Here is a 16,228-nt window from a genome sequence, read left to right as displayed (position 1 = left end):
AGCAAAATTATATGCCAATAGAACAAGAAAATGTGGCTTGTCAAGACTTTCCAAAACAAGTAAAATTAGCTAACCTCAATGAACCCAAAAATACTTTAAAATAAGTATATTCTCACTAATAACAAGTGCACTTTTCTTGGGTTAGGGTTGACACATTATAATTTGTAAATATTTTGTTTGATTGCATTAATTACAAATATATCAGGGCCGTTGGATGTCTGAAGTTCCGCTGCAGTTCATTTTGTTGATTGTGTTTGCTGCAGGCCTGATTCCATCCGACAAAGAGAGCGCCAGCTATCCACTCCGGCGGCGGGGTGGCGGTAACGCCGTTGTAATAGCTGTGGGTGGCGCCCCGGAGGCCCTCGATGCCCACCCAGGGATGTACAACGTGCTCTTGGCCAAGAAGAAAGGCTTCATTAAAATGGCGATGGAGCATGGGTAAGCGCACAGGACTTGATTCTCCAAGGTTTTGTGGTTTCCTGAAAATGCGTCAATGTCTTCTTCATCTCACAACTCTTGCGGCTTGAGTGTAGACTTGTTAAACAGAGGCTTATTCAAGTTCCTTGCATGCTATTTCCTGGGAGAGCATACCGTGTGATGCGGGATGAATCAAGGCTGTGTCCATCTTTAGGTAGAATATCCTCATTCATCACAGCTTCACTTTTTTTTAATGTCTTTGTCAAATTTTCTGTCTTCTTGTGCATACTTGCCAGTCTATCAGTAACTTTATTCTAATCCCCATTTTTTTTAACAGATACAGTTGTACCTTGGTTTTCGTACAACTGACTTTTCGTTTGATTCAGTTATCGACCAAGATTTTTGCCAAGCGTTTGCCCATACGGACCCTCAATTGTGGTCCGTATGGGCCGCAGTGGTACTTAGTTGTAATACCCTTTTCCAACACTTGTGTCAGTAATGATGATCTCAAACAAACAGAAGTCTGGAGCTAAAGTCATACAGACGTTTCCTACGTGCAAAAATGATGACTAAAGTGGTGAAGCTTTTCATTTACACTTAAACTTTAGTGACAGTTTATTTAAAAAAACAGAACATATTTTTATTATTAGTTAGTGAGAATGTATTTGTTATTGCACTGCATAATTGTATGTCAATTTATTTTTCATCAGTTTTTATGAGTCCCTCTTTTGTAGTATATTTGATTAGTATTTGTTGTTGTAATCAACGTGACCTAAACCTTGATAATAATATTTGTGATTAACACATCCTTTCATACAATTTATTAAGGTTGTTAAACTGTAAGTATGGAATAAACATAATAATAATAATAATACCATTAAAATCAACAGCAAGATTACTAATTCAGAGATAATATTTGAGTGGGCCTCAGACTCCCTCGGTGGTTAAAAAGGTTGAAAACCCGTGCTCTAGATAATGTTGCAATTTTCCATCCGAGCAAATCGAGCATGTCTAATAGAAAACACTCAAAAGTAGGGCTTCACTTTTCAAAATGTGCTAGCATGATGCTAATTTACAAACCCTGTTTCCATATGAGTTGGGAAATTGTGTTAGATGTAAATATAAATGGAATACAATGATTTGCAAATCCTTTTCAACCCATATTCAATTGAATGCACTACAAAGACAAGATATTTGATGTTCAAACTCATAAACTTTATTTTTTTTTCCAAATAATAATTAACTTAGAATTTCATGGCTGCAACATGTGCCAAAGTAGTTGGGAAAGGGCATGTTCACCACTTCGTTACATCACCTTTTCTTTTAACAACACTCAATAAACGATTGGGAACTGAGGAAACTATTTGTTGAAGCTTTGAAAGTGGAATTCTTTCCCATTCTTGTTTTATGTAGAGCTTCAGTCGTTCAACAGTCCGGGGTCTCCGCTGAGCATTTTTTGGGAAGCTGTTTTTATACCCAATCATGGCACCCACCTGTTGCCAATTAGCCTGCACACCTGTGGGATGTTCCAAATAAGTGTTTGATGAGCATTCCTCAACTTTATCAGTATTTATTGCCACCTTTCCCAACTTCTTTGTCACGTGTTGCTGGCATCAAATTCTAAAGTTAATGATTATTTGCAAAAAAAAAAAGTTTATCAGTTTGAACATCAAACATGTTGTCTTTGTAGCATATTCAACTGAATATGGGTTGAAAACGAATTGCAAATCATTGTATTCCGTTTATATTTACATCTAACACAATTTCCCAACTCATATGGAAACGGGGTTTGTACATTGGAAAAGCTATATACATGCTACTGAATAACATTGGTGATTATACATGGCAGATGAAAACTACAACTAACAGCTGGTGTGTAGGACTCAACAGAAGACAAGACTGGCATATTCAATTTAATGCACAGTCTACTACAGCAACACACCCAGGACAAACTGAAATGAATGCATACTTGCAAATGAGACTCAGAGATGTAAGAAAACAAGATATTACAAGTGAACAACACAGTTATTATTATCAATTATCAATTTTATAATTAAACTATTAACATTTATTACAACATGAACCCACACAGAAGTACCAAAAATGGTGCCACTGAGTACCAAAGTACAGGGAATTGTGAAATGTGAAAGGTACCCATCCCTAATTGCATGATTCTGCACCATATAGCATTGTGGCTGTTGTACATTCATTTTTTTACTTCAATAAATAAGTGTGCAGCTTATCTTCTCATCATTTTCCAGTGTAATTGTTTGCCCCAACATTTTGCAGATCCCGACTCTCTTTAATTCTTTATGTTTAATTTTTTTAATTTGTAGTCCAACGATTGACTAGACTTTTTACAATGCCGTTGTGTTTCATGGTCTATGACCGTTGAAATGAAATTAAAAGTCTGTAAGTTAGACAAACTCTTTTTTTTTTCAGAGCTCACCTTGTGCCAGCCTTTTCCTTTGGGGAGAATGAGGTGTTCGATCAAGTGGGAAACCGGAGAGGAACCTGGCTTCGAAGTATACAGGAAAAGCTGCAAAGCATCATGGGTATCTCCCTGCCGCTCTTCCACGCTCGTGGGATTTTCCAATATTCCTTTGGCCTCATGCCTTACAGAAAACCCATCCATACCATAGGTGAGTGAGTTAAAAGGCTTGACTGATTTTTTTTTTTTGTGATTGCCGTGGCCTAAAAGGCCTAAATTGTTTTAATAACGTTGAATCAACTTGTGATTTTATGAATTTGTTATCAATGTTTTAAGTGTTCTTTGTAGCATTGACCTCAAAAAGCACAGGATTTCCACAAGCATTTGAGAACAAATACTGTATTGATGTTTTACTCATTAGATGGGAGCAAAACGCTTAGCTCATTGTCAAATTACTGTGCTTTTTTAACTAGCAAAATCAGGATAACATATCTTCAAAACAATATTGTTGCATCACAATCCGGTGTGTAAAAATGCAAGCAGACGGAATGACGTAACAGACCTTGAAATGTGAAGCCCCTACACAGATTGTGTGGTCCTGTAAAGCAGTGGTCCCCAACCACTGGGCCGCGGTCCAGTACCGGTCCGTGGATCGATTAGTACAGGGCCGCACAAGAAATTTAAAAAAAAAAAAATATATATATATATTATTATAATTTTTTTATTTTTTATTAAATCAACATAAAAAACACAAGATACACTTACAATTAGTGCACCAACCCAAAAAACCTCCCTCCCCCATTCACACTCATTCGCACAAAAGGGTCTTTCTGTTATTAATATTTCTGGTTCCTACATTATATATCAATATATATCAATACAGTCTGCAAGGGATACAGTCCGTAAGCACACATGATTGTATTTTGTTATGACAAAAATAAATAAATAAATAAATACCATCAAACCCATCGACCATATCAATACAGTCTGCAAGGGATACAGTCCGTAAGCACACATGATTGTATTTTTTTATGACAAAAATAAATAAATAAATAAATACCATCAAACCCAGCCCTGCCCCCCCTTTCGGGACAAGCGGTGCAAGGCATGGCATGATTCATAATCTAGCACAAACTTTTACTAACACGGAGGCGATGCAGCAGATCAGTATGTCAAGAGCTGCAGTAGCTACAGTATATTACCTCTATGATCGAGGCGCCGTGGTAATACTTGGTTATTATGCAGGCAGGTCAAGGCATGTAAATATATATTTTTAGAGGGTTTAATAGGCGACTGGATGAAACTCATTAGCTATGTTATTAGCCGTGTCGTACTAGCTGTTTTAGAGAATTTAGAATGCACAAAAAACATATGTGTTCTTGTCTCAAATAAGGATTGTAAATGATAGTCAAAATTTAAAAAAGCAACATATTATATACAACACAGAAATTGTGTGCACCAGTGCAAAGAGTGCAAATACATGCAGTCGGTCTTTAGACTTTGGCAGCCGACACACCAGACTACATTCTCACTGTCCTTCAGTTCTTGTATTTCCCAACTTGATGTTGGCAGAAGTTGGGCATGTCACAAATATTGGCCAGCTTCACTAGTTTCAGTGAACGTGAGCAGTGAAAGGTTGATGAAGTTCACGTTGGACACAAGGCAAAACCTTCCAGTCACAGGTCACAGCAGTCGTTGGCCGACAAGAGTGGGTGACATGCAGGCCTTTAAAGGGGAACCGCACTTATTTTTGGAAATGTTCCCAAAATGTACAATCCTTATGAGAAACAAGAACACATATGTTTTTTTAAAGACATTCTAACTCGTAAATAAAAGTAAATATTAGTCCGCTTGCAATAGAGCCAATGGGAGCCATGACGCCATTGCGTCTATTCCTACCATAAAACCCAATGAATAACCATCCAAAAAGCGCCAACAATACTCCATTTACATTTTTGTGATCTGAATATTAACCAAGTATTAGTGATATTGTTATTATAAGCGCTATTTTTAAGGACCTACATTTGGCGGCGCATTGATCAGAGACAGGCAGCTTCTTTATGCTGCTGTATTGACATCGTCAGCTGGTGAGCTGCTTTCTCGCCTCAAAGCTTGTGAAAGTTTTTTCTAGAATATAAATCATTCCTCTCACCTACATAGTACAATGATGTGGACGATGTGAGAAAGACCTGAAAAGACATCCACTTTTTTCCTCAGTCATTTTTCATCTAAACAGGAATATATCAACAACCTAACAGTCGGCATCCCAGTGAGAGCAGACATTGTACATTAGGTGATGTTTTGTTATGTTGGTTGGCTCTCATGAAGTCTGCACTGAGTTATAATCAGTGATGTTGTCGAAGAAAAAAGTAAAAATCAAAAAATATTACATGTTATTATGAATGTGCCTGTTACTACATTACATATACACTTTCAGCGTGTATATAAAACTGATGGATGTTTTTAAAGCGCTTTATAGGCAGAATAGAGCGACTCTCATAAGATCCATTGCAAGCAGACTTTTACTGGCATATATTTACTAGTTAGAATGCAGTGACGTGCGGTGAGGTTCATGGCTGGTGAGGCACTGACTTCATCACAGTCAGATTTACAAACATATGAACCCTAAAGAGTATCTTATTAACCATTTGATTGGCAGCAGTTAACGGGTTATGTTCAAAAGCTCATACCAGCATTCTTCCCTGCTTGGCACTCAGCATCAAGGGTTGGAATTGGGGGTTAAATCACCAAAAATGATTCCCGGGCACGGTGCCGCTGCTGCCCAGTGCTCCCCTCACCTCCCAGGGGGTGAGCAAGGGGATGGGTCAAATGCAGAGGACAAATTTCACCACACCTAGTGTGTGTGTGACAATCATTGGTACTTTAACTTAACTTTAACTTTACACATACAAACTGTAGCACACAAAAAAGCACATTTAATAAAAAAAACGTTATTATGGTCTTACCTTTACTTATAAATGAAGTCCATGCGCCACTCCTTTTGAACAAAAGCATCGATAACTTGTTTATAGAAGTCTTCCTTATCTTTCTTCAGTTTTAAAAGAATCTCCGTCTCGATGGAGATCTTCCTTTAAGTATTACCTCCTGCTTCGATTGAAAGTCCAGTTTAGAAAACTGTTTTATTTTAGATATGTAATCCTCCATGTTAAAAGTCCAGGCGAGAGGAAAAAATAAACGATCGCTGCTAACTGTTGCTGCTTGTTGTCACTTCGTCTGCAGCCGAGTAGTCGCATGAATGATCTCTGGGATCACTAGCGCCCTCTACCACCAGGAGGCGGGATTACTGCGAGCCTCACACAGTGCGTCTTCGCAGCAGTTTTATGATTGCTCAGCACAAGAAATACTATACACACATACAGTTGTTGACAAAATACACTGTACATTATATACCTCAGCTAACTAAACTATGGAAATGTATAATATAATTCATATAGCAATACGGTCTCACTGCACAGCAGGCCAGCAGTTAGCCGAGTCATTGCGCAATCCATGGTGAGGATCAACTGGCTGCTGACTCACCGCAAGTCTCTTCTCAGTATTTGAACGGCAAATGTAAAAATTCAGTGATTTTGAATAAAAATAATCTAAAATTGGTGAAGTTAAATGGAAAAATAACTTTATAGTATAATCACTGGATACATATAACAATTTAATTTTTTTTTTTTCTTTTTACATTTTTTTTCTTTCCATGATGGCACGTGAGGCCACGCCTCACCTGCCTCCCCTGACTGCACGTCACTGTTAGAATGCATAAAACAAAGAAAAACATACGTGTGCTTGACTTACAAAAAAGGGCAGTTCCCCTTTAAGACTGGGTGCAACATATGTCACCCGCCTGGCCCAGCCCTTGCTTCCATTCCACTCAGGGCTCAAACCTGTGTCTTCCAAATTAGAGTAGAGTTCGCAAGGTACCCAGCTAAAAGCCCGAGATGTCAACTTAACTGCACTTTTGTTTTGCCTATCGTTCACAATCATTATGAAAGACAAGAACACACATCTTTTTTTTTTTTTTTACTTTCTTAAAAATGATTAAAAAAAACACGGCAAGTGGGAGTCACAGTTCTGGCCTTCAAAGCCTTTTAAAACAACTTCAAAACCCTCCATCAAAGTTTTATATACACACTGCAAGTTTATATATAATGTAGTAAGTAACAGACACATTCACATCTAGATGTAATATGTACAATCCATCCATCCATTTTCTACCGCTTATTCCCTTCGGGGTCTCGGGGGGCGCTGGAGCCTATCTCAGCTACAATTGGGCGGAAGGCGGGGTACACCCTGGACAAGTCGCCACCTCATCACAGGGCCAACACAGATAGACAGACAGCATTCACACTCACATTCACACACTAGGGCCAATTTAGTGTTGCCAATCAACCTATCCCCAGGTGCATGTCTTTGGAGGTGGGAGGAAGCCGGAGTACCCGGAGGGAACCCACGCAGTCACGGGGAGAACATGCAAACTCCACACAGAAAGATCCCGAGGCCGGGATTGAACTCACGACTACTCAGGACCTTCATATTGTGAGGCAGACGCACTAACCCCTGTTCCACTGTGCTGCCCGATATGTACAATATTTACCTTATTTTGGTCATTTTAATCATTGCCGGAACTGATTTCAGTAACAGACAACGAAGGTGACTATTTTTGGTCAAATGAGGATTCACAACCTTATCTTTTTAAAGCTGAAAAAGGTGAACTGTTGGTTATAGAAGCGAGCACGAAGGAAGGGTGAGAAATTGGAGCAGACGGAAGCCGAGACAGTGAGGTCAGCGTGACTTGGACGCTGTAAATGTGGAACTCGGAGCCAAGCTATTTCAACATAAATGGAGTGCTTACCCAAAATAAACTGGAAAAAACGTCCCCGGGCAGCTTGACTAAACGCACAACTGTCAGTCGAGTGAGTATCTTAAATATTGATCATGCTTGTTATTACAACTACAGTACATACGTTGTCGAGCTAGCTGTGGTCAAACAAAACATGAACTGTGGACTAAGACTTTACAGATACTGTAATATGACTTTCAGTCAGTACAGATTGGTGTCCTATTGCGTGGTGTTGTGCATTACAAACTCAAACGCGATTCGGGTGCTGACATAGAAGCCGGCTTATGTCTCGCCATAGCTAACTTCTACGGCTAATCATAAAATCTGTCATTATTCACTTAAATAGGATTTTAAATATGTCTAGTTTCCATTTATTTCAGATTGTAAAATAGAGATTATCTGATACACATAGAATTGTCATCAGTGGATAATACATAATAATAGCATGGTGGTGCATTGGTTAGCGCTCATGTCTCACAGTGAGAAGCTCCTGGGTTTGATTCCCAGGCTCAAGGTCTCTTTGTGAGGAATTTACATGACCACGTGGGGTCTCTCTGGGTACTCTGGCTTCCTCCCTCCTCCAAAGACATACACCTGGGTATCGGCTGATTGGTAACACTAAATTGGCCCCTGTGTGTAAATATGAGTGTGAATGTTGTTGTTGGCCCTGCGATGAAGTGGTGACTTGTCCAGGTGGTACCCTGCCTTCCGCTAGAGTGCAGCTGGGATAGGCCCCGACCCCGCTGAGATGGACAAGCTGTACATAGTTATTATGATTTTATTAGTAGTGCATCTCCTTTGAGTAAAGTTTCCACCTGTCTTTAAAAACTAGTGAGGCCTCTGTTTCTAACTTTAATCGAGTGTCCTTGAATGCACCACAGTTATGGGCAATAAAATGGAATATAAAACTTAAACATAACTTCCTCTTAGGCTACTACAGGTATATTTTTTATTTTTTATTTTTCTTCTATCTCCTTATCCTCGTTCAAAAATCTTAGTGCTGTGTGTTAATGCTTAAAGATGAGCTTTGATGACATTGTGACGTCTGTCTTGAGTGAAGTGTCCGAAGTTAGGGTTTGCGCTATCAAGGTGGAACAAAACATTTTGTATTTTTGTGTAGGTAGTGAGACATTCTTCTTTCAACTCAAGCAACCATAATATTGGACTCCCCTGGCTCACCCCCGCTGTGACGCCCCTGCTTGAAACACCAGCTCGGTGTGCAAACAAACAACAAAGCTAATGCTAGCCATGACAACACATACTCCTACAACTCATCTCAACTGCTTGTGTTGTTGTGGACACCACCGACGTAAGGGATTATCGTTAATGCTAAATTACTGATAACTTAACTTAGTAGAGAACATCGACGATAAAGTTCGCAACTTTTGGTCGCTGATAAAAAAGCCTTGCCTGTACCGGAAGTAGCAGACGATATGCGCGTGACGTCACCGGTTGTGGAGCTCCTCACATCTGCACATTGTTTACAATCATGGCCACCAGCAGCGAGAGCGATTCGGACCGAGAAAGCGACGATTTCCCCATTAATTTGAGCGAGGATGAAAGATTTGTGGATGAGGAAAGTGAGAGTGAAGGACTAGAGGGCAGTGGGAGCGATTCAGATAGGGAAGATGCTGTGAGTGGCGGGTGGGACCTGATATTCAGCTGGGAATGACTAAAACAGTAAATAAACACAAGACATATATATACTCTATTAGCCACAACACAACCAGGCTTAAATTAATCCCGCAAAACAAACACCTGCCCCCTCCCGTCCATATAACCCGCCAATACAACTCAAACACCTGCACAACACACTCAATCCCACAGCCCAAAGTATTGTTCACCTCCCCAAAGTTCATACAGCACATATATTTCCCCAAAGTCCCCAAAGTTACGTACGTGACATGCACATAGCGGCACGCACGTACGGGCAAGCGATCAAATGTTTGGAAGCCGCAGCTGCGCATTTGCGCATCCAACTCAAAGTCCCCCTGGTAAGAGTCTCTGTTGTCCCAGTTCTCAACATGCCAATGGTAAAGCTTGACTGTCATATTTCGGGAATGAAAACAATGAAACACCGGCTGTGTTATCCGGCACAACAGTCAGGGGGTGCATTCTACGGCGGGGGTGCGTTATCCGGCACAACACCTGCCGCAATACACCGCTTCCCACCTACAGCTTTCTTCTTTGCTGTCTCCATTGTTCATTGAACAAATTGCAAAACATTCACTAACACAGATGTCCAGAATACTGTGGAATTTTGCCATGAAAACAGACGACTTAATAGCTGGCCACCATGCTGTCCCAAAATGTCCTCTACAATCCGTGACGTCACGCGCAGGCGTCATCATACCGAGACGTTTTCAGCAGGATATTTCGCGCGGAATTTAAAATTGCACTTTAGTAACCTAACCCGGCCGTATTGGCATGTGTTGCAATGTTAAGATTTCATCATTGATATATAAACTATCAGACTGCGTGGTCGGTAGTAGTGGGTTTCAGTAGGCCTTTAACTTTTCGCTCTGTCGTTATCCAATATGTCGGCTGTTCTGTTTTGGATTTCCCAGCGTCGCTCTCATCCGTGTGTCCCTCGGGAAGTCCTGTGGGGAGTGCTCAGAGAGTATGGGGTATCGGACTGTCTGATTGTGGCAGTCTGCTCCCTGTATGCTCAGTGCCAGATCTTGGTCCGCATTGCCGGCAGTAAGTCGGACACGTTTCCAGTGAGGGTTGGACTCCGCCAAGGCTGCCCTTTGTCACCGATTCTGTTCATAACTTTTATGGACAGAACTTCTAGGCGCAGTCAAGGCGTTGAGGGGATCTGGTTTGGTGGCTGCAGGATTAGGTCTCTGCTTTTTGCAGATGATGTGGTCCTGATGGCTTCATCTGGCCAGGATCTTCAGCTCTCACTGGATCGGTTCGCAGCCGAGTGTGAAGCAACTGGGATGAGAATCAGCACCTCCAAGTCCGAGTCCATGGTTCTCGCCCGGAAAAGGGTGGAGTGCCATCTCCGGGTTGGGGAGGAGATCTTGCCCCAAGTGGAGGAGTTCAAGTACCTCGGAGTCTTGTTCACGAGTGAGGGAAGAGTGGATCGTGAGATCGACAGGCGGATTGGTGCGGCGTCTTCAGTAATGCGGACGCTGTATCGATCCGTTGTGGTGAAGAAGGAGCTGAGCCGGAAGGCAAAGCTCTCAATTTACCGGTCGATTTACGTTCCCATCCTCACCTATGGTCATGAGCTTTGGGTTATGACCGAAAGGACAAGATCACGGGTACAAGCAGCCGAAATGAGTTTCCTCCGCCGGGTGGCGGGGCTCTCCCTTAGAGATAGGGTGATAATCTCTGCCATCCGGGGGGAGCTCAAAGTAAAGCCACTGCTCCTCCACATCGAGAGGAGCCAGATGAGGTGGTTCGGGCATCTGGTCAGGATGCCACCCGAACGCCTCCCTAGGGAGGTGTTATGGGCACGTCCGACCGGTAGGAGGCCGCGGGGAAGACCCAGGACACGTTGGGAAGACTATGTCTCCCGGCTGGCCTGGGAACGCCTCGGGGTCCCACAGGAAGAGCTGGACGAAGTGGCTGGGGAGAGGGAAGTCTGGGCTTCCCTGCTTAGGCTGCTGCCCCTGCGACCCGACTTCGGATAAGCGGAAGAAGATGGATGGATGGATGGATGGATGGATGGATGGATGGATGGATGGATGGATGGATGGATGGGCTCTCATCAGCGTCACAAGTTGATTTCGAGGTGAATGTTTGAAGTAGCACGTCATTCAAGATAACGGACAAGTGGTTTATCCAATCACATACAATGATTTTTTTTTACAAGGCCCAGCCTTCTGAAATACATCTCCTATTGCGAACTCCTAGATCCTTGTGTGCAGCTTAGCGAACTACAAGGATCTGGCAAGAGTCTGGTTACTCCTCGACTCTCCACGCCATGTTTCGTGTTTCTTGTTCGTGTTTCTTGCTACTTGTGATCCTGGCCACTCCCGGTGCCATCCAGCTTGGTGTCGACTTTGGAGTTAACACGTCTTGCAACTCCGACCCAAGTTTATTTCATTTTTGTATACAATCGTTTTTGTTTCTTCCACGGTGCACTTTCTGTTTTGTCCTTTTTGCACCATCGCCTTTTGTTCCCTCCTTTTGTGAGTAAGTGACATTAGTAAAATAACTGTTTTACTAACCGTCCGTCTGCATCCTTGGGTTCCTCTCAATTGTGTTATACAGAATTGTGACACTGAGCAGCCATCAGGCACCTTAAGAACAGCAGCAACACAGCCTTCACAATAAAAGTGCTATGCGCAACATCCGCTCTGACTGCGCTAACAAAATAAAGGTTTAAAAAAATATAAGATAAGCACTTTGTACTTAAAGCAATAATTGGTACATTTATGGTCCGAAAATGTGTTCCAAAATTATAAAGCTCTGACTTAAAATACCCGTCAAAATTGTCCAATGATGTACAGGGTTCCACCAATAAATAGATTTTTTATTTTAGTTAACGGACGTTGTATTACATTATATTAATACACAAAAATCCCACTCTCTGATGGTAAAATAAGGATTAAAAACAGAATTCTAAAAACGTAAAAGTAATATTAGGAAAAAAAAAAAAAGTCATTTACTAACAGGCACAGCCCCACTCGCTGATCTCCGTGACACTCACCCACCTAAAGCTTACTCTCGTCCAAGTCACGCCACTACTGTAATTAGAAATCAGCCTGGTCCACCCCCTGCTTCCGTTCGACTTGGGGTTTGGTCTTCTGAATGAAAGTCCATCCATCCATCCATCCATCCGTTTTCCTCCGCTTATCCGAGGTCGGGTCGCGGGGGCAGCAGCCTAAGGCAAGGCAAGGCAACTTTATTTGTATAGCACTTTTCATACACAAGGCAGACTCAAAGTGCTTCACGGACACCAAAGTGAAATGAAAGAAAATAAAAGCAAAATTAAAATGCAGACAATAAAAATAAAAAGAGTACAGATGTTAAAAGTTAAAAGATTAAAAGATTTAGCTGAAAGCTAAGGTGAACATAAACGTTTTCAGTCTAGTTTTAAAAGTAGTCAGAGTTGGGGAAAGTCTGACATCTTCAGGAAGTTTATTCCAGCTATTAGTTGCATAGTGACTGAATGATGCTCTCCCTTGATTTGAGTTTACTCTGGGAACCGCTAACAGATTGGTCTCAGAAGATCTTAGTGATCTTGAGGGCTTATATAGTGGGAGCATATCGGTGATATACTTCGGCCCTAGACCATGTAGTGATTTATATGTGAGCAGGAGGATTTTGAAATCAATTCTCTGATGTACAGGCAGCCAATGTAAGGATTTAAGAATTGGTGTAATGTGCTCACATTTTTTGGTCTTTGTTAGAACTCTAGCAGCAGCGTTCTGAACAAGCTGTAGCTGCCTGACAGTTTTTTTTGGGAAGACCTGCAAGGAGACCATTACAATAGTCTAGCCTACTGGTAATAAAGGCATGTACAAGTTTTTCTAAGTCTTGAGCTGACATGAGCCCTCTAAGTCTTGTTACATTTTTGAGGTGATAGTAGGCCGATGTTGTTACTGATTTCATGTGACTGTCAAAATGTAAATCAGAATCTAAAATAACCCCAAGATTTCTGGCTTTATTTGAGGATTTCAGGGACAGTGGTTGAAGGTGTTGGATGACTTTAAACCTTTCTTTTTTAGCACCAAAAACAATTATCTCAGTTTTAAGCAGAGAAGCCCAGACTTCCCTCTCCCCAGCCACTTCGTCCAGCTCCTCCCGGGGGATCCCAAGGCGTTCCCAGGCCAGCCGGGAGACGTAGTCTTCCCAATGTGTCCTGGGTCTTCCCCGTGTCCTCCTACCGGTCGAACGGTAGGGAGGCGTTCGGTTGGCATCCTGACCAGATGCTCGAACCACCTCATCTGGCTCCTCTCGATGTTGAGGAGCAGCGGCTTTACTTTGAGCTCCTCCCGGATGACAGAGTGGACGAAACTAATTTCGGCCGCTTGTACCCGTGATCTTGTCCTTTCGGTCATAACCCAAAGCTCATGACTGTAGGTGAGGATGGGAACGTAGATCGACCGGTAAATTGAGAGCTTATATTGATCAGCGGTTACACTTATGCACCCTACAGCTCACTCTCATCAGGGTCACGGCACCAAAACAATCTGTATGGTCGGGCCTTTGCTTCCGTTATAGCTGGGGCTTGAACCAGGGTATTCCAAATGAGAGTTGAGACTGTTCGCCTGAGCTGTCAACTTGATGTCCAGCACTAACTAGCTCTAAAGGTGTTAGGGAGTGAAGTTTACTAACCTACACTTGGCACAGCCCCACTGGTTAACCTAAGGCACAACCTTTTCTCATTGAACTGTTTCGGTTGTCTTAAAATATGTTTTGCAGGTTTGATGAGTTCCTGCTCGTGACAACGTGGGGCATCTTTAGTCTAGTCATCAACAAAATGTACCTGTGTTGGTTGTCCAAGAAATGTATGTTCTCTGACCGGGTTGTAATTGTCTCTCCTGTGTGCAGTCGGACGGCCTATCAGGGTACAGAAGAACGACAAACCAACGTCCGAGGAGCTTGATGCCCTTCACCAGCTGTACATGGACCAACTTAGCAACCTGTTTGAGGAACACAAGGCCAACTATGGTGTAGACAAGGACACACATCTCCACTTTGTCTGATTAGGACAAACCATGCATTGATATTTATTTCCGCAAACCACAGCCTCCACATGACAAAATATATTTCATTTCATTGGCTGTCTAAACCCAAAGTATCTCTGACACTGTAATGAAAGTAGGTAAATGGATCTTGGCTGTGTAACTAACTGTATTTTTATGACAGTAAATCAAAGGTGTCCAAACATTTTCCACTGTTGGCCGCATACCGAATAATCAACATATTAGAAGGCTATTTTGATATTTGTATAATGTCAAAAAAAAAAGTTTATTAGGGTAATTATACTTGTCAGTGCCATTTGTTTCATTTGCTTTCAAAACAAACTGATAAACAGATATTGAACTTCTTGGAGTGTGTATTGTTCAATCTTTTTTGTACAAGGTTCTTAGGGTAAAGACTCATATAAGTAACAATACTGATATTAACATGAGTAAGTTTTTAAGCATAGAATTACCTACACGTGAAATATAGCCACATGCCATTTATGCTAATAGCATGATGACTCGAAACACATCACAGTGATTGAACAAAAACAAATGTAATTAAAGCTGCAAGCAGCGATGGACGGGACCGACTTTGACGGCACATAAAATCCAAACCGTAGCAGTAATTAAAACTCTTTGGTCAACTTTTAATGAGAAGGATTCAATCTCTCTCCTGTGCTAGTTTGAGGCCGACATGACAAACGCGCTCAGAGGAGATAATGTTTGAAAAAAGGTGACCGGTTTTTTGAAGGGGGAATTGCAAACTTCCTGTTGATTTTTGCTGTAGGTTGTCAATTTATGAAATGTAGGTCTAAGTGAGACCTACATAAAGGTCTACTGGAAGTTACAGGCAGTTTTGTCTGAGTTTTCTTCCTAGGAGCAGTTGTGTCTGTGTTTTCTTCCTAGGGAGCGCTAGAGCGCAATTTTGAGTTTTGGGGTTGGATTTTTTTTTTTTTATTAGATCGTAATTTTTGCCAGTCCTGATGTGTGTGTCCAGTTTGGTGAGTTTTGAAGCATGTTAAGGGGGTCAAATTACAGCTCAAAGAGGCAAAAGTGACTGTTTTTAGTAAACTTTTGTTTTGAAGGGGGAATTGCCAACTTCCTGTTGATTTTTGCTGAAGAATGTCAATGTATGAAATCTAGGTCTAAGTCAGACCTACATAGATGTTTTTGTTTCATGTCTCTACGACATTCCTACCGGAAGTTACAAGCAGGTTTGTCTGTGTTTTTTCTTAGGTGTCGCTAGAGCCCAATTTTGAGTTTTAGGGTTTGTTTTTTTTGATTAGATGGCAATTTTCGCCAGTCCTGATGTGTGTGTCAAATATGGTGAGTTTTGAAGCATGTTAAAGGGGTCAAGTTACAGCTCAAAGAGGCGGCGGAATAATAATAGTAATAAAATGCACGAAATACAATAGGGTCCTCTGTCCCAAAGGGACATTGCGGTCCCTAATAAAGCAAATAACACAAACACATTTTAGGTAACAGGACGGTGCAGAGATTTTAAATCCCAGGCATAATTATATGTGATGAAATATACAGAAAAATAAATATGTGAATTTACTTTTGACCTGCAGAGGAGGTGAATGATGCAACTTCCTGTGGATCACATGACTTGTGGAATATTTAACATTTTTCATTGGGGGTCATGTGTAAATGGACTTAATGAAAACTCAGGGACACCATTCAAATTCAAAAACATTTACATTTCATAGATTTGGTGGAATAACCCAAAACCAATCCAACATAAATATGCTAATATAAATACAAAATAGCTTGTATATATGTTTGTGTTATAGGTGTTAAAGCCAATTATTCCTATTTTTAGTGTTTTTAGTATCAACATTTCAACTTTTTCTCACATTTTTGCATGTTTTTTTTTTA

The 16,228-nt window shown here is 41.3% G+C and overlaps 1 protein-coding gene across 1 annotated transcript in view; it reads left to right on the top strand.

The window, feature by feature from the left end:
* Window positions 1-14,589, top strand: part of mogat2 (monoacylglycerol O-acyltransferase 2) — a 57,284-nt gene extending 42,695 nt beyond the window's left edge. The window contains exons 4-6 of the mRNA XM_061961537.2: window positions 264-438; window positions 2,860-3,059; window positions 14,211-14,589. Coding sequence (XP_061817521.1) covers window positions 264-438; window positions 2,860-3,059; window positions 14,211-14,365 — 530 coding nt within the window. The 3' untranslated portion in view covers window positions 14,366-14,589. The remainder of the gene's footprint in view (window positions 1-263; window positions 439-2,859; window positions 3,060-14,210) is intronic.
* Window positions 14,590-16,228: the final 1,639 nt, after the last annotated feature.

This window comes from Nerophis lumbriciformis, linkage group LG09 (genome assembly GCF_033978685.3).
Source record: "Nerophis lumbriciformis linkage group LG09, RoL_Nlum_v2.1, whole genome shotgun sequence".
Lineage (NCBI taxonomy): Eukaryota > Metazoa > Chordata > Actinopteri > Syngnathiformes > Syngnathidae > Nerophis > Nerophis lumbriciformis.
Note: the sequence above shows the minus strand (reverse complement) of the source record. Positions and strands in the feature narration are given on the sequence as shown.